This window comes from Pristiophorus japonicus, chromosome 3, assembly GCF_044704955.1.
Source record: "Pristiophorus japonicus isolate sPriJap1 chromosome 3, sPriJap1.hap1, whole genome shotgun sequence".
NCBI lineage: Eukaryota > Metazoa > Chordata > Chondrichthyes > Pristiophoridae > Pristiophorus > Pristiophorus japonicus.
Genome location: NC_091979.1, coordinates 12059836 through 12084152, shown reverse-complemented (window position 1 = coordinate 12084152; position 24317 = coordinate 12059836). Strand labels below are relative to the sequence as shown.

Genomic DNA, 24317 nt, shown 5'->3' with positions numbered 1-24317 from the left:
GGGGGTTAACGGGGGAGGGGGGTTTACGGGGGAGGGGGCTTTACTGGGGAGGGAGAGTTTACAGTGGAGGGGGGATTTACAGGTGGGGTTATGGGGGAGGGGGGTTTACGCGGAGGGGGTTTACGGGGAGGGGCCGGTTACGGGGGAGGAGTGTTTACGGTGGAGGGGGTTAACGGGGGGTGGGGGTTTACGGGGGGGTTACGGGGGATGGGGTGTTAACGGGGTGGGGGGTTATGGGGGGGGTTTACGGGGAGGGGGTGTTTACAGGGGGGGTGTTTAAGGGGGAGCAGATGTTTGGGAGGGAGGGTTTACGGGGGAGGGGAATTTATGGGGGACGGGTTGTTTACGGGGGAGGGGGTGTTTACGGGAGAGGGCTGTTTACGGGGGAGGGGGGGTTACGGGGGAGGGGGGGTTTACGGGGGAGGGGGGGTTTACGGGGGAGGGGGTGTTTACGGGGGAGGGGGGGTTTACGGGGGAGGGGGTGTTTACGGGGGAGGGGGGGTTTACCGGGGAGGGGGGGTTTACGGGGAGGGGTGTTTACGGGGAGGAGTGTTTACGGGGAGTGAGGCTTTACGGGGGAGTGAGGGTTTACGGGGGAGGGGTGTTTGCGGGGAGGGGTGTTTACAGGGGAGGGGGTGTTTACGGGGAGGGGCGTGTTTAAGGGGGAGGGGGTGATACGGGGAGGGGGTGTTACGGGGGAGGGGGTGTTTACGGGGGAGGGGGTGTTTACGGGGAGGGGGTGTTTACGGGGTGGGGCGTGCTTACGGGGGAGGGGTGTTTACGGGGGAGTGAGGGTTTACGGGGGAAGGGGTGTTACGGGGGAGGGGGTGTTTACGGGGGAGGGGGTGTTTACGGGGGAGGGGGTGTTTATGGGGAGGGGGTGTTTACGGGGCGGGGGTGTTTACGGGGGAGGGGGTGTTTACGGGGTGGGACGTGTTTACGGGGTGGGGCGTGTTTACGGGGCGGGGGTGTTTACGGGGGAGGGGGTGTTTACGGGGAGGGGGTGTTTACGGGGGAGGGGGTGTTTACGGGGGAGGGGGTGTTTACGGGGGAGGGGGTGTTTACGGGGTGGGGCGTGTTTACGGGGCGAGGGTGTTTACGGGGCGAGGGTGTTTACGGGGGAGGGGGTGTTTACGGGGGAGGGGGTGTTACGGGGGAGGGGGTGTTTACGGGGGAGGGGGTGTTTACGTGGGAGGGGGTGTTTACGGGGTGGGGCGTGTTTACGGGGCGGGGGTGTTTACGGGGCGGGGGTGTTTACGGGGGAGGGGGTGTTTACGGGGTGGGGCGTGTTTACGGGGCGAGGGTGTTTACGGGGAGGGGGTGTTTACGGGGGAGGGGGTGTTTACGGGGGAGGGGGTGTTACGGGGGCGGGGGTGTTTACGGGGGAGGGGGTGTTTACGGGGTGGGGCGTGTTTACGGGGCGGGGGTGTTTACGGGGCGAGGGTGTTTACGGGGAGGGGGTGTTTACGGGGCGGGGGTGTTTACGGGGCGGGGGTGTTTACGGGGCGGGGGTGTTACGGGGGAGGGGGTGTTTACGGGGGAGGGGGTGTTTACGGGGGAGGGGGTGTTACGGGGGAGGGGGTGTTTACGGGGGAGGGGGTGTTTACGGGGGAGGGGGTGTTACGGGGGAGGGGGTGTTTACGGGGGAGGGGGTGTTTACGGGGGAGGGGGTGTTTACGGGGTGGGGCGTGTTTACGGGGAGGGGGTGTTACGGGGGAGGGGGTGTTTACGGGGGAGGGGGTGTTTACGGGGAGGGGGTGTTTACGGGGCGGGGGTGTTTACGGGGGAGGGGGTGTTTATGGGGAGGGGGTGTTTACGGGGGAGGGGGTGTTTACGTGGGAGGGGGTGTTTACGGGGGAGGGGGTGTTTACGGGGGAGGGGGTGTTTACGGGGAGGGGGTGTTTACGGGGGAGGGGGTGTTTACGGGGGAGGGGGTGTTTACGGGGGAGGGGGTGTTACGGGGGAGGGGGTGTTACGGGGGAGGGGGTGTTTACGGGGGAGGGGGTGTTTACGGGGGAGGGGGTGTTTACGGGGGAGGGGGTGTTTACGGGGTGGGGCGTGTTTACGGGGGAGGGGGTGTTACGGGGGAGGGGGTGTTTACGGGGGAGGGGGTGTTTACGGGGGAGGGGGTGTTTACGGGGAGGGGGTGTTTACGGGGGAGGGGGTGTTTACGGGGCGGGGGTGTTTACGGGGAGGGGGTGTTTACGGGGCGGGGGTGTTTACGGGGGAGGGGGTGTTTACGGGGGAGGGGGTGTTTACGTGGGAGGGGGTGTTTACGGGGGAGGGGGTGTTTACGGGGCGGGGGTGTTTACGGGGCGAGGGTGTTTACGGGGGAGGGGGTGTTTACGGGGTGGGGCGTGTTTACGGGGAGGGGGTGTTACGGGGGCGGGGGTGTTTACGGGGGAGGGGGTGTTTACGGGGGAGGGGGTGTTTACGGGGTGGGGCGTGTTTACGGGGAGGGGGTGTTACGGGGGAGGGGGTGTTTACGGGGGAGGGGGTGTTTACGGGGGAGGAGGTGTTTACGTGGGAGGGGGTGTTTACGGGGGAGGAGGTGTTTACGTGGGAGGGGGTGTTTACGGGGCGGGGGTGTTTACGGGGCGAGGGTGTTTACGGGGGAGGGGGTGTTTACGGGGGAGGGGGTGTTTACGGGGTGGGGCGTGTTTACGGGGTGGGGCGTGTTTACGGGGGAGGGGGTGTTTACGGGGCGGGGGTGTTTACGTGGGAGGGCGTGTTTACGGGGAGGGGGTGTTTACGGGGGAGGGGGTGTTTACGGGGGAGGGGGTGTTTACGGGGAGGGGGTGTTTACGGGGTGGGGGTGTTTACGGGGAGGGGGTGTTTACGGGGAGGGGGTGTTTACGGGGGAGGGGGTGTTTACGGGGAGGGGGTGTTTACGGGGCGGGGGTGTTTACGGGGGAGGGGGTGTTTACGGGGGAGGGGGTGTTTACGTGGGAGGGGGTGTTACGGGGGAGGGGGTGTTTACGTGGGAGGGGGTGTTACGGGGGAGGGGGTGTTTACGGGGGAGGGGGTGTTTACGGGGTGGGGCGTGTTTACGGGGAGGGGGTGTTTACGTGGGAGGGGGTGTTTACGGGGTGGGGCGTGTTTACGGGGAGGGGGTGTTTACGGGGGAGGGGGTGTTTACGGGGGAGGGGGTGTTTACGGGGGAGGGGGTGTTTACGGGGGAGGGGGTGTTTACGGGGGAGGGGGTGTTTACGGGGGAGGGGGTGTTTACGGGGCGGGGGTGTTTACGGGGGAGGGGGTGTTTACGGGGGAGGGGGTGTTTACGGGGGAGGGGGTGTTTACGGGGGAGGGGGTGTTTACGGGGAGGGGGTGTTTACGGGGGAGGGGGTGTTTACGGGGGAGGGGGTGTTTATGGGGAGGGGATGTTTACGGGGGAGGGGGTGTTTACGGGGGAGGGGGTGTTTACGGGGGAGGGGGTGTTTACGTGGGAGGGGGTGTTTACGGGGGAGGGGGTGTTTACGGGGGAGGGGGTGTTTACGGGGGAGGGGGTGTTTATGGGGAGGGGATGTTTACGGGGGAGGGGGTGTTTACGGGGGAGGGGGTGTTTACGGGGGAGGGGGTGTTTACGGGGAGGGGGTGTTTACGGGGGAGGGGGTGTTTATGGGGAGGGGGTGTTTACGGGGAGGGGGTGTTTACGGGGCGGGGGTGTTTACGGGGGAGGGGGTGTTTACGGGGAGGGGGTGTTTACGGGGCGGGGGTGTTTACGGGGGAGGGGGTGTTTACGGGGGAGGGGGTGTTTACGGGGGAGGGGGTGTTTACGGGGGAGGGGGTGTTTACGGGGGAGGGGGTGTTTACGGGGTGGGGCGTGTTTACGGGGGAGGGGGTGTTTACGGGGTGGGGCGTGTTTACGGGGGAGGGGGTGTTTACGGGGGAGGGGGTGTTTACGGGGGAGGGGGTGTTTACGGGGAGGGGGTGTTTACGGGGCGGGGGTGTTTACGGGGCGGGGGTGTTTACGGGGAGGGGGTGTTTACGGGGGAGGGGGTGTTTACGGGGGAGGGGGTGTTTACGGGGGAGGGGGTGTTACGGGGGAGGGGGTGTTTACGGGGGAGGGGGTGTTACGGGGGAGGGGGTGTTTACGGGGGAGGGGGTGTTTACGGGGGAGGGGGTGTTTACGGGGCGAGGGTGTTTACGGGGGAGGGGGTGTTTACGGGGAGGGGGTGTTTACGGGGGAGGGGGTGTTTACGGGGAGGGGGTGTTTACGGGGGAGGGGGTGTTACGGGGGAGGGGGTGTTACGGGGGAGGGGGTGTTTACGGGGGAGGGGGTGTTTACGGGGGAGGGGGTGTTTACGGGGGTGTGGGGGGTTACGGCAGTGACCGTGGCTCCAGCTCATTGACCCACCTCCAACAGGAAGGAGCAATGGTGGATGGTGTTGCAGACGGGCTGGAAGTAACAACTCCTCACGCTGCGCTCCCCGATATCACGGTGCAGAATATGGGGGGAATCCAACAGAGAGGTATTTAACATAAGAAAGGGATTGAGAGGAGTTGGGCGAGGGGGAGGGGGAGGAGGAAGGGGAAGGAGAGGCGGAGGGGGAGGAGGAGGGGCAGGAGAAGGGGGAGTGAGAGGTGGAGGGTGAGGGAAAGGGAGAGGGGCAGGGGTAGGGGGAGGGGCAGTGGGAGTGGGTGACTGTTTAAACTGGAAAATAAGGGGCAGCATCTTCGAATCCGAGCCAAGGTACAAAGTATTTACAGCACAGATACAGGTCCACTCCCTCAGTACTGCCCCTCCGAACGTGCAGCGCTCCCTCAGTACTGCCCCTCTGACAGTGCGGCACTCGCTCAGTACTGTCCCTCCGACAGTGCGGCGCTCCCTCAGTACTGACCCTCCGACAGTGCGGCGCTCCCTCAGCACTGCCCCTCCGACAGTGCAGCGCTCCCTCAGTACTGCCCCTCCAACAGTGCAGCGCTCCCTCAGTACTGCCCCTCCGACATTGCGGCGCTCCCTCAGTACTGCCCCTCCGACAGTGCGGCGCTCCCTCAGTACTGCCCCTCCGACAGTGCGGCGCTCCCTCAGTACTGCCCCTCCGACAGTGCGGCGCTCCCTCAGTACTGCCCCTCCGACAGTGCGGCGCTCCCTCAGTACTGCCCCTCCGACAGTGCGGCGCTCCCTCAGTACTGCCCCTCCGACAGTGCTTATGCTCCACACCCTCTCCATCTCACACCATCACCATATCCTTTCTAACCTCATGTGTTTATCCAGCTTCCCCTTAAATGCACCTCGGCTAATTGCCGCCATTACACCCTGTGGTGGCGAGCTGCACAGTGGGAGCGACGGGTTGTGAGGATCTGGGCGGGAGAGCGGAGTGCAGCGCTCACGGAGTTAAGTGGAACACAGCTGTGGTTTGGAGATGGATTGTCTCGGCCTCCAGCCCAACACAGGGTGAGGATTGTTGGGCGGCCTGTAATGGTGAACTCAAGCATGAAGCAGCTGATGTCTTTAATGTGGGTAACTGGATTCTGCAAAGCTGTGGTGCAGTACTCAACACATCTCAGCCGTCACCTGTGTGAAGCTACAGTTAATTGTACGCGGTTTGCCGTGTTGGGACAAGTCTGCAACTGCTGCCCAGTACAAAATGTACGAGCGAGCTACTTCAACACAATAATGTATCGGCACAACATGCGTGAAATATCAAGTTAAAATTCTCTCAAATCGGTAACACTCTCGCCCCCGAATCACAAGCTCAGAGCTTCAAGTCCCACACCACAAATTGGATCACATAAACAATGCCCACACTCCCAGTGCAGTGCTGAGGGAGCGCTGCACTGTCAGAGGGGTGGTACTGAGGGAGTGCCGCACTGTCGGAGAGGCAGTACTGAGGGAGCGCGCACTGTCGGAGAGGCGGTACTGAGGGAGCGCCGCACTGTCGGAGAGGCGGTACTGAGGGAGTGCCGCACTGTCAGAGGGGCAGTACTGAGGGAGTGCCGCACTGTCGGAGAGGCAGTACTGAGGGAGCGCCGCACTGTCGGAGGGGCAGTACTGAGGGAGTGCCGCACTGTCGGAGAGGCAGTACTGAGGGAGCGCCGCACTGTCGGAGAGGCGGTACTGAGGGAGTGCCGCACTGTCAGAGGGGCAGTACTGAGGGAGTGCCGCACTGTCGGAGAGGCAGTACTGAGGGAGCGGCGCACTGTCGGAGGGGCAGTACTGAGGGAGCGCTGCACTGTCAGAGGGGCGGTACTGAGGGAGTGCCGCACTGTCAGAGGGGCAGTACTGAGGGAGTGCTGCACTGTTGGAGGGGCAGTACTGAGGGAGCGCCGCACTGTCGGATGAGCAGTACTGAGGGAGCGCCGCACTGTCGGAGGGGCAGTACTGAGGGAGTGCCGCACTGTCGGAGTGGCTGTATTTCGGATGAGACGTTGAAAGGTGCTATATAAATGCAAGTTGTTGCTGTTTGTTGTGATCATAGTCTCCAGCAATGTGCCCCCACGCCCCCACACAGATGGTGCGTGAAATCTCGAGACAGGAGACACGGAGATCTCTGTGCTAAATCATAAATGGCCGACGCCTTATACTGAGACTGGCAAACCTGGTTCTACACTCTCCAGCCAGGGGAAACGTTCTCTGAGCATCGACCCTGTCAATGCCCTGGGGGTCAGGGGTCTCGGTCCCCTTGAGTGCAGCGCGGCCCGACCTATCGATAGGGCCGATTCTCCGCCGCACTGCATTGTGGGAAGGCAGGGCCGCCATCGTCGCATCCGTGCAGCCAGCTCCTGATCTCTAACCGGACGGGAACAGGCCCCGAGTCGGCCCCCACCCCCAACCGCCTCCACCCCTGGGGGTGGGTCGGTGGTGGGGGGGTGGCTTTCTGTACATTCGCATTTAAAGAAACAAAAGATTTAATTTTTTGCAGTTTATCCAAAAATGAAGTTAAAATGCAACTCCTTGCCAACCGAAGAATGTGGCTCTGCCTGGACACGTGCGCGCCGTACCGGGGACCCTTCTGAGGACGTTCTTTGCCCAACGACATCGTCCAGGGACTACACTGGATAACGGGACCAAGTGGTCACCCTAGCCCACAGGCGAGGGGGCTTGGATAGACTTGGGGAAGTTTCCTGATTGCAACTGTGAGGGACAGCCTGGCTTGGGGGGAGGGGGGGGGGGGCTCCGGTAAAATGGAGAATATTGAAAGAGCAGAAATAGAATTGTTGCTGAGAGCGAGCCGGGCCAACGTTTAGCCACACACACATCTGTCGGACTCCTCATAGCACCCAGGCAGAATTGGGCAAGCATAAAGGCCAAGAGACAGATTTTGCAATAAATTTAACCTTTCGTTCTCATGACCCCAAGAAATGTTGCTAATTTAAACTCGATTTTTATTTTTTTATTCGTTCCTGGGATGTGGGCGTCGCTGGCCAGGCCGGCATTTATTGCCCATCCCTAATTGCCCCTTGAGAAGGTGGTGAGCCGCCTTCTTGAACCGCTGCAGTCCATGTGGTGAAGGTGCAACGTGGACCATTTTCCATACCTCACGAGCCTCCTATCAACAGGGGCAGACATCGACGACGAGGTCCAACACTGCCTCCAGTGCGCCATTGCAGCCTTCGGCCGCCTGAGGAAAAGAGTGTTCGAAGACCAGGCCCTCAAATCTGCCACGAAGCTCATGGTCTACAGGGCTGTAATAATACCCACCCTCCTGTATGGCTCAGGGGCATGGACCATGTACAGTCGACACCTCAAGTCGCTGGAGAAATATCACCAGCAATGTCTCCGCAAGATCCTGCAAATCCCCTGGGAGGACAGCATTAGCGACCTCGACCAGGCCAACATCCTCAGCATTGAAGCACTGACCCCACTTGATGAGCTCCGCTGGGCGGGCCACATTGTCCGCATGCCCGACACGAAACTCCCAAAGCAAGCGCTCGACTCGGAACTCCTTCACGGCAAACGAGCCAAAGGTGGGCAGAGGAAACGTTACAGGGACACCCTCAAAGCCTCCCTGATAATGTGCAACATCCCCCACCGACACCTGGGAGTCCCTGGCCAAAGACCGCCCTCAGTGGAGGAAGTGCATCCGGGAGGGCGCTGAGCTCCTCGAGTCTCGTCGCCGAGAGCGCGCAGAAACCAAGTGCAGGCAGCGGAAGGAGCGTGCGGCAAACCAGTCCCACCCACCCTTTCCTCCAACCACTGTCTGTCCCACCTGTGACAGGGACTGTGGTTCTCATATTGGACTGTTCAGTCACCTAAGGACCAATTTTTAGAGTGGAAGCAAGTCTTCCTCGATATCGAAGGACTGCCTATGATGATGATGAAGGTGTTCCCAAAGCTGTATTTGTTACAGAGGTTTGATACACCTGAGTGTTTCGCAAGGCTATTTCAGAGGGCGCTTAAGAGTTGACCACATTGCTGTGGGTCTGGAGTCACATATAGGCCAGACCGGGTAAGGGCGGCAGATTTCCTTCCCGAAAGGACATTAGTGACCCCGATGGGTTTTTACGACAATGCAGTAGTTTCATGGTCACCATTACTGACACTGGCTTTTCATTCAGGATTTATTTAATTAACTGAATTGAAATTCCTCCAGATGCTGTGGTGGGATATGAACTCATGTCTCTGGATTACTTGTCAGCGGCGGTTCAGTGGGCAGCACCCTCGCCTCTGAGTCACAAGGTCGTGGGTTCAAGTCCCACTCCAGGAACTTGAGCACAAAAATCTAGGCTGACACTATCAGTGTAGTACTGAGGGAGCGGCGCACTGTCGGAGGGGCAGTGCTGAGGGAGCGCCGCACTGTCGGAGGGGCAGTACTGAGGGAGCGCCGCACTGTCTGAGGAGCGGTACTGAGGGAGCGCCGCACTGTCGGAGGGGCAGTACTGAGGGAGCGCCGCACTGTCGGAGGGGCAGTACTGAGGGACTGCCTCACTGTCGGAGGGGCAGTACTGAGGGAGCGCCGCACTGTCGGAGGGGCAGTACTGAGGGAGCGCCGCACTGTCGGAGGGGCAGTACTGAGGGACTGCCTCACTGTCGGAGGGGCAGTACTGAGGGAGCGCCGCACTGTCGGAGGGGCAGTACTGAGGGAGCGCCGCACTGTCGGAGGGGCAGTATTGAGCGAGCACCGCACTGTCGGAGGGGCAGTACTGAGGGAGTGCCGCACTGTCGGAGGGGCAGTACTGAGGGAGCGTCACACTGTCGGAGGGGCAGTACTGAGGGAGCACCGCACTGTCGGAGGGGCAGTACTGAGGGAGCGCCGCACTGTCGGAGGGGCAGTACTGAGGGAGCGCCGCACTGTCGGAGGGGCAGTACTGAGGGAGCGCCGCACTGTCGGAGGGGCAGTACTGAGGGAGCGCCGCACTGTCGGAGGGGCAGTACTGAGGGAGCGCCGCACTGTCGGAGGGGCAGTATTGAGCGAGCACCGCACTGTCGGAGGGGCAGTACTGAGGGAGCGCCGCACTGTCGGAGGGGCAGTACTGAGCGAGCGCTGCACTGTCGGAGCTGCCGTCTTTCGGAAGAGATGTTTAAACCGAGGCCCCTCCCTGTCTGTTCTCTGAAATGGACGTAAAAGATCCCAGGGCACTATTTTGAAGAAGAGCAGGGGAGTTATCCTCGATGTCCTGGGGCCAATATTTATCCCGCAATCAACATCACGAAAAATAGATTATCTGGGTCATCTGGGAGTTTGCTGTGCGCAAATTGGCTGCCGCGTTTCCCACATTACAGCAGTGACTTCACTCCAAAAATACTTCATTGGCTGCACAGCACTTTGGGACGTCCGGTGGTCATTGAAAGGCGCTATATAAATGCAAGTCTTTGTTTTACTGGTCCAGCAACGTACCCAGGGAGCTCGGTGTTTAGATCTGGCGAGTGTACACCACGAGAACAAGAGGAGGCAATGGGGGAAGCTCCAAACCAGGCAGTCAGGGCAGACTGGTTCCCGGAGGAGCTCTGGAAGACATTCGTTGTCAAAGCAAATCATAAATCTTCGTCAACATTGGCAGCGAGTGAGAGCACAGGACCAGAGGCTCGGGGAGCGGGGGGAATTCAGCCCCAAAATAAATAGTTGTTGGATCGAAACAACACAGGCTTTGGCTGTCACAATGACTGAGAATAAAAAGGTTCCAATTGTAAAATCTCGGCCAATTAAAGGAGCTCTGTGCGTGCCGTGCTTGGTGTGCACGTGTTGTCATGGTGACAAGGCCTGCCATTCTAAACACATTACAAAGAAACACTTGCATTTCTGCAGTGCCTGTCACCACCGCAGGACGTCCCGAAGGTTTGCAGCCCGTGAGGTACTTGTACAGTCTATCCTCCGTGGTAATGTAGGCAACGCAGCAGTCAGTTTGCGCACAGCAAGTTCCCACAAACAGCAATGTCATAATGAGCCAGATCGTCTGTTGGTTGAGGAATAAGTATTGGCCCCAGGACACCGGGGAGAACTCCCCCTGCTCTTCTTCGAAATAGTTCCACTGTCGGAATGTTGCCCCTCCGACAGTGCAGCACTCCCTCAGTACTGGCCCTCCGACAGTGCGGCGCTCCCTCAGTACTGCTCCTCCGACAGTGCAGCACTCCCTCAGTACTGCCCCTCTGACAGTGCGGCGCTCCCTCAGTACTGCCCCTCCGACAGTGCAGCACTCCCTCAGTACTGCCCCTCTGACAGTGCAGCACTCTCTGAGTACTGACCCTCCGACAGTGCAGCACTCCCTCAGTACTACCCCTCCGACAGTGCGGCGCTCCCTCAGTACTGCCCCTCCGACAGTGCGGCGCTCCCTCAGTACTGCCCCTCCGACAGTGCAGCACTCCCTCAGTACTGCCCCTCTGACAGTGCAGCGCTCTCTGAGTACTGACCCTCCGACAGTGCAGCACTCCCTCAGTACTGCCCCTCCGACAGTGCGGCGCTCCCTCAGTACTGCCCCTCTGACAGTGCGGTGCTCCCTCAGTACTGCCCCTCTGACAGTGCGGCGCTCCCTCAGCACTGCCCCTCCGACAGTGCAGTGTTCCCTCAGTACTGCCCCTCCGACAGTGCGGCGCTCCCTCAGTACTGCCCCTCTGACAGTGCGGCGCTCCCTCAGCACTGCACTGGGAGTGTCAGCCTGGATTATGTGCTCAGGTCCCTGGAGTGTGACTTGAACCCACGACCTGTGACTCAGAGGCGAGGTTGCTGCCCACTGAGCCACCGCCGACACGAGATGGACAACCGCCATCCATATAATAATTGTGCCCACCCTGTACATCCTCTGCCCTCTGTGTCATTTTCTGTTCCTTCTCCTGCTCTCTCTGTCCTGGCTTCTGTCTTTATCTACCTTCACAGGCTATGTTTTCATTCTCCCTATTGTGCACTACCCCAATCGGCTCGCCCAGTGTCCAGCTCTCCCAGTGTCCAGCTCTCCCAATGTTCAGCTCTCCAAGTGTCCAGCCCAGTGCCCAGCTCTCCCAGTGCCCTGCTCAACCAGTGTCCAGCCCAGTGTCCAGCTCTCCCAGTGCCCAGCTCTCCCAGTGTCCAGCTCTCCCAATGTCCAGCTCTCCCAGTGCCCAGCTCTCCCAGTGCCCAGCTCAACCAGTGTCCAGCCCAGTGTCCAGCTCTCCCAGTGTCCGGCTCTCCCAGGGGCCAGCTCTCCCAGGGGCCAGCTCAGTGACCAGCTCTCCCAGTGTCCAGCTCTCCCAGTGCCCAGCTCTCCCAGTGCCCAGCTCTCCCAATGTCCAGCCCAATGCCCAGCTCTCCCAGTGTCCAGCTCTCCCAGGGGCCAGCTCTCCCAGGGGCCAGCTCAGTGACCAGCTCTCCCAGTGTCCAGCTCTCCCAGTGTCCAGCTCTCCCAGTGTCCAGCTCTCCCAGTATCCAGCACTCCCAGTGCCCAGCTCTCCCAGTGTCCAGCTCAGTGCCCAGCTCTCCCAGTGTCCAGCCCAGTGCCCAGCTCTCCCAGTGCCCAGCTCTCCCAGTGCCCAGCTCTCCCAGTGTCCAGCCCTCCCAGTGCCCAGCTCTCCCAGTGCCCAGCTCTCCCAGTGCCCAGCTCTCCCAGTGCCCAGCCCAGTGCCCAGCTCTCCCAGCACTTGCACTGAAAGCTGTCGCCCTTCCCCCATGGTGTGTAAGGTCCGACACTCAACCAGCAAATGGCCCTGGCACTCCAGGTCACACAGCCTCCTGCTGCTCACAGAATTGACTGAAGACAGTGACCTCACTGTCCCCGGCCAGACAGAGATCTTTGGCCAATGTCCACCCTGCTGTAAGCGACTGGGATTGGCGTTATGTACATCTGGAACGATCCTTCACTCACGGCTGCACAAATCCCCCAGCTTTTATCGGGAGATGTCGCTGCAGGTTAACAACAGAAGAACAGAAGAATTAGGAGCAGGAGTCGGCCATTCGGCCCCTCGAGCCTGCTCTGCCATTCGATGAGATCGCGGCTGATCACCGACCTAAACTCCACTCTCCCGCATTAACCCGGCGGCTGGATTTCTGCTTGTCTCACGCCTCAGTTAGTGCCCAGAGGGGGCGTTAATGTGAGCGTTGGAGCTCAGCGAGCGGGTGTGCAACGTTTCAGTGCCCCGATGTAAAATTCATTCGCAGCTCACCGTTAGCGCCTGGCTGCTGACGATCGCTCCGATCCCGACGTATTCCTGGTGCAACGCCCATCCCGCGCCCCGGTCGGTAAATTCGGTGCGGCGCCTCATTGAGCGCCCACCAATAACACCGTCTGGAGAAACAGTGGGTCCAGGCTGGCAGAGTCGGTAACTGGCGGCTACTTACAGGGACGAGGAAACGCTTCCCTGGGAGGTCACAGTCGGGACAACGTTTACACACAGCACGGTGCGTGAGCCTCCCAGGTTGCAGTGGCAGACAGACAGAACCGTACGGGGGGGAAAATGGGTGCGTTACTATGCTGTGCATTTAAGAACATAAGAAATAGGGTCAGGAGTAGGTCATACGGCCCCTCGAGCCTGCTCCGCCATTCAATAAGATCATGGCTGATCCGATCATGGACTCAGCTCCACTTCCCTGCCCGCTCCCCATAACCCCTTATTCCCTTATCGGTTAAGAAACTGTCTATTTCTGTTAAATTTATTCAATGTCCCAGCTTCCACAGCTCTCTGAGGCAGCGAATTCCACAGATTTACAACCCTCAGAGAGAAGAAATTCTTCCTCATCTCAGTTTTAAATGCCTGGCTCCTTATTCTAAGATTATGCCCCCGAGTTATAGTCTCTCCCATCAGTGGAAACATCCTCTCTGCATCCACCTTGTCAAGACCCCTCATAATCTTATACATTTCGATAAGATCATAGAAACATAGAAACATCGAAAATAGGTGCAGGAGTTGGCCATTCGGCCCTTCGAGCCTGCACCACCATTCAATGAGTTCATGACTGATCATGCAACTTCAATACCCCTTTCCTGCTTTCTCGCCATACCCCTTAATCCCCCCCGAGTAGTAAGGACTACATCTAACTCCTTTTTGAATATATTTAGTGAATTAGCCTCAACAACTTTCTGAGGTCGAGAATTCCACAGGTTCACCACTCTCTGGGTGAAGAAGTTTCTCCTCATCTCGGTCCTAAATGGCTTACCCCTTATCCTTAGACTGTGACCCCTGGTTCTGGACTGCCCCAACATCGGGAACATTCTTCCTGCATCTAACCTGTCTAAACCCGTCAGAATTTTAAACGTTTCTGTGAGGTCCCCTCTCATTCTTCTGAACTCCAGTGAATACAAGCCCAGTTGATCCAGTCTTTCTTGATAGGTCAGTCCCGCCATCCCGGGGAATCAGTCTGGTGAACCTTCGCTGCACTCCCTCAATAGCAAGAATGTCCTTCCTCAAGTTAGGAGACCTCTCATTCTTCTGAACGCTAATGAGAAGAGGCCCAACCTACTCAACCTTTCCTCACAAGTCAACCCCCTCATCCCCAGGATCAACCACCTTCTCTGCTTTTCCCAAGATCGCAATTGAAGATCGGCGCGTGCGCGATGGGTGGATTAAATTTAACGCCGGTATTTCCGTTAGTGACCCCACGGATAGTGTGCAACGATTGATTTATCCCCTAATCTCCTGCAGTCTGCTCATCGCCCAATTCCACAGAATACAGGGCGCAGGCAAACTCTTTGAAGGTGCTAAAATTACCGTTGGGCCCAGATTATTGCCCCAACTGCGGCGGGTACGCAGTTCTCCCCCCCCATATCCCCGAGACTCCAAAAATCTATCGATCTCTGCCTTGAATATACTCAAGGACTGAGCCTCCACAGCCCTCTGGGGCAGGGAATTCCAAAGATTCACCACCCTCTGAGTGAAGAAATTCCTCCTCATCTCAGTCCTAAATGGCCGACCCCTTATCCTGAGACTGTGTGACCCCTGGTTCTAGACTCCCCAGCCCCCCGGGGGGGAAACATCCTCCCTGCATCTACCCTGTCAAGCCCTGTAAGAATTGTGTATGTTTCACTGAGATCACCTCTCATTCTTCTAAACTCTAGAGAATATAGGCCTAATCTATTTAATCTCTCCTCATAGGACAATCCCCCCATCCCAGGAATCAGTCTGGTGAACCTTCGCTGCACTCCCTCAATGGCAAGTATATCCTTCCTTAGGTAAGGAGACTAAAACTGTCTTTGGTCTTGTGTTGCTGCAGTTCAGACAGTTATTTTGTTGAAAATTAAATCGAATGCCCCTTTTTGTCAAGGGCAGTAGAACCCACATATTAACAATTTTAAACTTTAACGAAACCTAAAATTAAATTAAAATCCTGTTCCCGGGGGAGATAACCCACTCCAGTCCCTCCAGCGCCCACCTCTCGCGGAAGGCCGCGAGCCTACTGGTGGACACTGCGTGCTCCATCTCCAGGGACACCCTGGCTTGGATGTAACCGCGGAAGAGAGGCAGGCAGTCGTGCTGAACAACCCCCTCAACCGCCTGCTGCCTGGACCGGCTGATGGCCCCCTTGGCCGTGTCCAGGAGCAGTCCTACGAGGAGGCCTTCTGACCTGCCCGCTCCCCTCCGCACAGGGTGCCCAAAGATCAGGAGTGTGGGACTGAAGTGCGGGCAGAATTTGAGGAGCAGCCCCTTCAAATAATGGGATAGGGGCTGCAACCTCACACACTGTACATACACGTGGAACACGGACTCCTCCAGACCACAGAAATTACAGGCAGCCTGGGAGTCCGTGAACCGACTTTTAAAAATCTGCTTGCAATCAGTGACGCACCACCTCCAGCCTGATGCAATGGTGTCAATAAACACTGCACACAATTACACAAACATCAATACATCGTCGTCCAAAAAACAATGCTTCGTTAGAACATACCAACAACAACTCCAAAACAACCATTGCGAATTAATTGTAAAAACAAATATCGCATCCCAGCCCACAATCGTCATCCGCTCCACCTCAACCAATATTCCCACTATACCTCCACTTCCCTATCCCCACTGACCTACACTGGGGTACAGTCCCACACACACTGACTCTCACTGGGGTACAGTTCCACACACACTGACTCTCACTGGGGTACAGTCCCACATACCCTGACTCTCACTGGGGTACAGTCCCACACACACTGACTCTCACTGGGGTACAGTTCCACACACACTGACTCTCACTGGGGTACAGTTCCACACACACTGACTCTCACTGGGGTACAGTTCCACACACACTGACTCTCACTGGGGTACAGTCCCACATACCCTGACTCTCACTTGGGTACAGTTCCACACACACTGACTCTCACTTGGGTACAGTCCCACACACACTGACTCTCACTGGGGTACAGTCCCACATACCCTGACTCTCACTTGGGTACAGTTCCACACACACTGACTCTCACTGGGGTACAGTCCCACACACACTGACTCTCACTGGGGTACAGTCCCACACACACTGACTCTCACTGGGGTACAGTTCCACACACACTGACTCTCACTGGGGTACAGTCCCACACACACTGACTCTCACTGGGGTACAGTCCCACACACACTGACTCTCACTGGGGTACGGGTCCCACATACACTGACTCTCACTGGGGTACAGTCCCACACACACTGACTCTCACTGGGGTACGGGTCCCACACACACTGACTCTCACTGGGGTACAGTCCCACACACACTGACTCTCACTGGGGTACAGTCCCACACACACTGACTCTCACTGGGGTACAGTTCCACACACACTGACTCTCATTGGGGTACAGTCCCACACACACTGACTCTCACTGGGGTACAGTCCCACACACACTGACTCTCACTGGGGTATGGGTCCCACACACACTGACTCTCACTGGGGTACAGTTCCACATACACTGACTCTCACTGGGGTACGGGTCCACCTTGTTGGGTGGAACTGGAACTGTGGACTCTGCTTTGCATGACTTTCTCCGAGAATCCTTCCCCGAGATCTGCGTGACAGTCCTGGCCCTACCTCCTTCCCGTTGCGGGTGAAGAAGAGGCTGGTGATGTTTGGGAGCTCCTGTCCGGCACCGCTCTCCTTCGATCCACAGCCGATCCTGTCTCCGGTGTGACATTTGGGAGCCACTTGCTGTCCCACTCCATGCCCACTGTACAACCTGCAAACCAGACAGTCCGTGAAAATACATCACCTTTCTCCAGACACACTGTCTGACCACCAGTGCCAAGTTGTCCAAAAAAGATAGAATTTATATCGCACCTTTAACTATCTCAGGATATCCGTAAGCACTTTATAACCAATCAAATCCGACTCCAGAAACTTGAGCACGTAAATCCAGGCTTATACTTCAGTGCAGTACTGAAGGAGCGACGCACTGTCGGAGGGTCAGTGCTGAGGGAGCGCCGCACTGTCGGAGGTGCTATCTTTCAGATGAGACGTTACATCCACCGGAAAGAGCAGACGGTGCCTCGGTTTAATGTCTCATCCAAAATACGCCCCCCCTGACAGTGTGGCGCTCCCTCAGTACTGCCCCTCCGACAGTGCGGCGCTCCCTCAGGACTGCCCCTCCGACAGTGCGGCACTCCCTCAGTACTGCCCCTCCGACAGTGCGGCGCTCCCTCAGGACTGCCCCTCCGACAGTGCGGCACTCCCTCAGTACTGCCCCTCCGACAGTGCGGCGCTCCCTCAGTACTGCCCCTCCAACAGTGCGGCACTCCCTCAGTACTGCCCCTCCGACAGTGCGGCACTCCCTCAGTACTGCCCCTCCGACAGTGCGGCACTCCCTCAGTACTGCCCCTCCGACAGTGCGGCACTCCCTCAGTACTGCCCCTCCGACAGTGCGGCACTCCCTCAGTACTGCCCCTTCGACAGTGCGGCACTCCCTCAGTACTGCCCCTCCGACAGTGCGCCGCTCCCTCAGTACTGCCCTGAAAGTGTCGGTCTAACGTTTGGCTGAAGTTTCTTGAGTGGAAATTAACCCATGACAATGTCCTGGCCAATATGTGTCCCTCAAACAATATCAATAAAGCAGTTTATCTGCTCATTATCAGTTTGTTTTGTGTGGGAGCTTGCTGTGTGCAATTGGCTGCTGCATTTCTGCAATACAGCAGTGACTACACTTCAAAATGTACGTCCTGAGGTTGTGAAGGGCGGCACCGAAACGCAAGTCCAATCACGCTCTTGGTTTGCTCCCAAATCCCTGCGGGCGACAAGGGATGGGCAATAAATACTGGTCCAGCAACATTTGTAACACATATATTATAAAACAGCAAACAAAGGAAAATAATGATGAAATTTGTAGACAGATTAGAGACGTGCGCATTAACAATATTTCTAGAGAGTTTAAATTGTTCCAAGTGGAGCAGGGGAAGAATTTGTGCGTGATATGGAGGAGGCAGGCTTTCTGTCGCCTGTTCAGGGGTTTTACAAAATTTGTTCCTGGGATGTGGGCGTCGCTGGCCAGGCCGGCATTTATTGCCCATCCCTAATTGCCCCTTGAGAAGGTGGTGGTGAGCCGCCTTCTTGAACCGCTGCAGTCCGTGTGGTGAAGGTGCTCCCACAGTGCTGTTAGGGAGGGAGTTCCAGGATTGTGACCCAGCGACGATGAAGGAACGGCCGATATATTCCCAAGTCAGGATGGTGTGTGACTGGGAGGGGGAACGTGGAGGTGGTGGTGTTCCCATGGACCTGCTGCCCTTGTCCTTCTAGGTGGTAGAGGTGGCGGGTTTGGGAGGTGCTGCCGAAGAAGCCTTGGCGAGTTGCTGCAGTGCATCTTGTAGATGGTGCACACTGCAGCCAGGGGGCGCCGGTGGTGGAGGGAGAGAGTGTTGAAGGTGGTGGGTAGCGTGCCCATCAAGCGGGCTGCTTTGTCCTGGATGGTGTCGAGCTTCTTCAGTGTTGTTGGAGCTGCACTCATCCAGGCAAGTGGAGAGTGTTCCATCACACTCCTGACTTGTGCCTTGTAGATGGTGGAAAGGCTTTGGGAAGAAACATAGAAACATAGAAAATAGGTGCAGGAGAAGGCCATTCGGCACTTCGAGCCTGCATCGCCATTCAATAAGATCATGGCTGATCATTCCCTCAGTACCCCTTTCCTGCTTTCTCTCCAGACCCCTTGATCCCCTAAGCCGTAAGGGCCATTTCTAACTCCCTCTTGAATATATCCAATGAACTGGCATCAACAACTCTCTGCGGCAGGGAATTCCACAGGTTAACAACTCTCTGAGTGAAGAAGTTCCTCGTCATCTCAGTCCTAAATGGCCTACCCCTTATCCTAAGACTATGTCCCCTGGTTCTGGACTTCCCCATCATCGGGAACATTCTTCCCTCATCTAACCTGTCCAGTCCCGTCAGAATCTTATATGTTTCTATGAGATCCCTTTTCATCCTTCTAAACTCCAGTGAATACAGGCCCAGTTGATCCAGTCTCTCCTCATATGACAGTCCTGCCATTCCTGGAATCAGTCTGGTGAACCTTTGTTGCACTCCCTCAATAGCAAGAACGTCCTTCCTCAGATTAGGAGACCAAAACTGAACACAATATTCCAGGTGGGGCCTCATCAAGGCCCTGTACAACTGCAGTAAGACCTCCCTGCTCATATACTCAGATCCCCTAGCTATGAAGGCCAACATACCATTTGCCTTCTTCACCGCCTGTTGTACCTGCATGCCAACTTTCAATGACTGATGAACCATGACACCCAGGTCTCGTTGTACCTCCCCTTTTCCTAATCTGCCGCCATTCAGATAATAATCTGCCTTCGTGTTTTTGCTCCCAAAATGGATAACCTCACATTTATCCACATTATATTGCATCTGCCATGCATTTGCCCACTCACCTAACCTGTCCAAGTCACCCTGCAGCCTCTGCGCATCCTCCTCACAGCTCACACTGCCACCCAGTTTAGTGTCATCTGCAAACTTGCAGATATTACACTCAATTCCTTCATCCAAATCGTTAATGTATCTTGTAAAGAGCTGGGGTCCCAGCACTGAGCCCTGCGGCACTCCACTAGTCACTGCCTGCCATTCTGAAAAGGACCCGTTTATCCCGACTCTCTGCTTCCTGTCTGCCAACCAGTTCTCTATCCACGTCAGTATATTACCCCTAGTACCATGTGCTTTGACTTTGCACACCAATCTCTTTTGTGGGACCTTGTCAAAAGTCTTTTGATAGTCCAAATACACCACATCCACTGGTTTTCCCTTGTCCACTTTACTCGTTACATCCTCAAGAAATTCGAGAAGATTCATCAAGCATGATTTTCCTTTCATAAATCCATGCTGACTTGGACTGATCCTGTCACTGGTTTTGAAATGCACTGCTATTTCATTCTTAATGATTGATTCCAACATTTTTCCCACTACTGATGTCAGGCTAACCGGTCTATAATTACCCATTTTCCCTCGCCCTCCTTTTTTTAACAAGTGGTGTTACATTAGCTACCCTCCAGTCCATAGGAACTGATCCAGAGTCGATAGATTGTTGGAAAATGATCACCAATGCATCCACTATTTCTAGGGCCACTTCCTTAAGTACTCTGGGATGCAGACTATCAGGCTCCGGGGATTTATCAGCCTTCAATCCCATCAATTTCCCGAACACAATTTCCCTCCAAATAAGGATATCCTTCAGTTCCTCCTTCTCACGAGACCCGCTGTCTCCTAGTACATTCGGAAGGTTATTCGTGTCTTACTTCGTGAAGACAGAATTGAAGTATGTGTTCAATTGGTCTGCCATTTCTTTGTTCCCCATTATAAATTCATCTGAATCTGACTGCAAGGGATCTACATTTGTCTTCACTAATCTTTTTCTCTTCACATTTTTATAGAAACTTTTGCAGTCATTTGTTATGTTCCCTGCAAGTTTCCTTTCGTATTCTATTTCCCCCCTCTTAATTAAACCCTTAGTCCTCCTCTGTTGAATTCTAAATTTGTCTCAGTCCTCAGGTTTGTTACTTTTTCTAGCCAATTTATATGCCTCTTTCTTGGTTTTAACACTATCCTTAATTTCCCTTGTTAGCCACGGTTGAGCCACCTTCCCCGTTTTATTTTTACTCCAGACAGGGATGTACAATTGCTGAAGTTCATCCATGTGATCTTTAAATGTTTGCCATTGCCTATCCACCGTCAACCCTTTAAGTATCCTTTGCCAGTCTATTCTAGCCAATTCATGCCTCATACCGTCGAAGTTATCTTTCCCTAAGTTCAGGACCCTAGTTTCCGAATTAACTGTGTCACTCTCCATCTTAATAAAGAATTCTACCATGTTATGGTCACTCTTCCCCAAGGGGCCTCACACAACAAGATTGCTAATTAGTCCCTTCTCATTACACATCACCCAGTCGAGGATGGCCAGTTCTCTAGTTGGTTCCTCGACATATTGGTCGAGAAAACCATCCCTGATACACTCCAGGAAATCCTCCTCTATCGCTTTACTACCAGTTTGGTTAGCCCAATCAATATGTAGATTAAAGTCGCCCATGATAACTGCAATACCTTTATTGCACACATCCCTTATTTCTTGTTTGATGCTATCCCCAACCTCACTACTACTGTATGGTGGTCTGTACACAACTCCCACTAGCGTTTTCTGCCCTTTGGTATTCCGTAGCTCCACCCATACTGATTCCACATCATCCAAGCTAATGTCCTTCCTTACAATTGCGTAAATTTCCTCTTTAACCAGCAACGCCACCCCGCCTCCTTTTCCTCTCTGCCTATCCTTGCTAAATGTTGAATACCCCTGGATGTTGAGTTCCCAGCCTTGGTCACCCTGGAGCCATGTCTCCGTGATGCCAATTGCATCATATCTGTTAACTGCTGTCTGCGCAGTTAATTCGTCCACCTTATTCCAAATACTCCTCGCATTGAGACACAGAGCCTTCAGGATTGTCTTTTTAACACGCTTTGTCCCTTTAGAATTTTGCTGTAATGTGGCCCTTTTTGGTTTTTGCCTTGGGTTTCTCTGCCCTCCACTTTTACTATTCTCCTTTCTATCTTTTGCTTCTGCATCCATTTTATTTCCCTCTGTCTCCCTGCATAGGTTCCCATCCCCCTGCCATGTTAGTTTAACTCCTCCCCAACAGCACTAGCAAAAACTCCCCCCAGGAGTCAGAAGGTGAGACACTCACTGCAGAATAGAATCATAGAAATATAGAAAATAGGTGCAGGAGTAGGCCATTCGGCCCTTTGAGCCTGCACCGCCATTCAATAAGATCATGGCTGATCATTCACCTCAGTACCCCATTCCTGCTTTCTCTCCATACCCCTTGATCCATTTAGCCGTAAGGGTCACATCTAACTCCCTTTTGAATATATCTAACGAACTGGCCTCAAGAACTTTCTGTGGTAGAGAATTCCACAGCTTCACAATTCTGAGTGAAGAAGTTTCTCCTCATCTCGGTCCTATATGGCTTACCTCTTACCCTTAGACTGTGAACCCTGGTTCTGGAACTCTCCAACATCGGGAACATTCTTCCTGCATCTAACCTGTCCAATCCCGTCAGAATTTTATATGTTTCTATGTGATCCCCTCTCATTCTTCTAAATTCCAGTGAATATAAGCCCAGTCGATCCAGTCTTTCTTGATATGTCAGTCCTGCCATCCCGGGAATCAGTCTGGTGAACCTTCGCTGCACTCCCTCAATAGCAAGAATTTCCTTCCTCAGATTAGGAGACCAAAACGGAACACAATATTCCAGGTGAGGCCTCGCCAAGGCTCTGTACAACTGCAGTAAGACCTCCCTGCTCCTATACTCAAATCCCCTAGCTATGAAGGCCAACTAGCCATTTGCCTTCTTCACCGCCTGCTGTACCTGCATGCCAACTTTCAATGACTGATGAACCATGACAGAAACATCGAAACATAGAAAATAGGTGCAGGAGTAGGCCATTCGGCCCTTCGAGCCTGCACCACCATTCAATAAGATCATGGCTGATCATTCACCTCAGTACCCCTTTCTTGCTTTCTCTCCATACCCTTTGATCCCTTTAGCCGTAAGGGCCGTATCTAACACACTCTTGAATATATCTGTCGGGAGGGAGGAAGTGGCCCTGGGAGTCCTCAACATTGACTCCGGGCCCCATGAAGTCTCATGGCTTCAGGCCAAGCGCGGGCAAGGAAACCTCCCGCTGATTACCATCTCGTGCCTCAGGGCGATGAAGGTAGCAGCGTTTCTATGGCGTGCTCTCGACCTGTTTCTCTGGTTACTGGCTGTTGTCACACAAGGAAGTCAACCAGAAGAAAAAATCGGATAATTATAGCACGGTAAAAATGGGGCTGTGCCCAAACTAAATAGGATAAATAACTGGTAAATAGAAACAGTTGATCGGCAATGGGGAATTTCGGAGGAGGAAATGGAACGGGGAGAAATCAGGCACATTGCAGTGCGGAAGTGCTGGATTGGGTCGTAGGGGCAACAGATTGGAATTGCGAGCAATTACTGATTAAAGGGCAGGCCATTTCAACAAAAACCAGGAGAAAGATAAGATTTAATATAAAAAACAACTGCCAAATATTGCCTTGGAGGTGGCACAATGAAGGTTCACCAGACTGATCCCTGGGATGAGTGCGCTGTCCTACGAACAGAGATTGAGTAGATTGGGACTCAATTTTAAAATTCCCATCCTTGTTTACAAACCCCTCCATGGCCCTCGCCCCTCCCTATCTCTGTAATCTCCTCCAGCCCCACAACCCCCCCGAGATGTCTGCGCTCCTCTAATTCTGCCCTCCTGAGCAGCCCTGATTATAATCGCCCCACCATCGGTGGCCGTGCCTTCTGTTGCCTGGGCCCCAAGCTCTGGAACTCCCTCCCGAAACCTCTCCACTTCTCTCTCCTCCTTCAAGACGCTCCTTAAAACCGATCTCATTGACCATGCTTCTGGTCACCTGCCCTAATTTCTACTTATACAGCTTGGTGTCAAATTTCTATCGCATAATACTCCCGTGAAGCGCCTTGGGACATTCCACTACATTAAAGTTGCTATATAAATACACGTATTGTAGACTCTCTGAAGTTTAGAAGAATGAGAGGTGATCTCATTGAAATGTAAGATTCTGAGGGGGCTTGACAGGGTAGATGCAGGGAGGGTGTTTCCCCCCGGGCTGGGGAGTCTAGAACCAGGGGTCACACAGTCTCAGGATAAGGGGTCGGCCATTTAGGACTGAGATGAGGAGAAACTTCTTCACTCACAGGGTGGTGAATCTTTGGAATTCTCTGCCCCAGAGGGCTGTGGAGGGTCAGTCGTTGAGTATATTCAAGGCAGAGATCGATAGATTTTTTTACTCCAGGGGAATCGAGGGATATGGGGATCTGGTGGGAAAGTGGAGTTGAGGTCGGAGATCAGCCATGATCTTGTTGAATGGTGGAGCAGGCTCGAGGGGCCGAATGGCCGACTCCTGCTCCTAAGTCTTATAAAACAATCCGAATGAAAAAGCATGTTAGAAAAGCTGAGGGAGTTTGAGAGAGAATCATAGAAACATAGAAATAAGAACCAGTAGTAGGCCATTCGGCCCCTCGAGCCTGCACCGCCATTCAATATGATCATGGCTGATCCTCTATCTCAACACCATATCCCCGCTTTTTCCCCATACCCCTCGATGCCTTTTGTGTCTAGAAATTTATCTATCTCTCTCTTAAATATATTCAGTGACTTGGCACAGCCTTCTGTGGTAGAGAATTCCACAGGTTCACCAGCCTCTGAGTGAAAACATTTCTCCTCATCTCGGACCTAAATTTCCTACCCCGTATCCTGAGACTGTGACCCCTTGTTCTAGACTTCCCAGCCAGGGGTAACATCCTCCCCGCATCCCGTCTGTCCAACCCAGTCAGAATTTTGTACGTTTCAATGAGATCCCCTCTCATTCTTCTAAACTCTAGTGAATACAGGTCTAGTCGACCCAATCTCTCCTCATACGACAGTCCTGCCATCCCAGGAATCAATCTGGTGAACCTTCGCTGCACTCCCTCTATGGCAAGTATATCCTT

At 55.1% G+C, this 24317-nt stretch overlaps 1 protein-coding gene across 1 annotated transcript in view; it reads right to left on the bottom strand.

Moving 5' to 3' along the window:
• Window positions 1–24317, bottom strand: part of LOC139256810 (SPRY domain-containing protein 3-like) — a 1568464-nt gene that overhangs the window by 1247873 nt on the left and 296274 nt on the right. The window contains exon 4 of the mRNA XM_070874320.1: window positions 16342–16486. Coding sequence (XP_070730421.1) covers window positions 16342–16486 — 145 coding nt within the window. The remainder of the gene's footprint in view (window positions 1–16341; window positions 16487–24317) is intronic.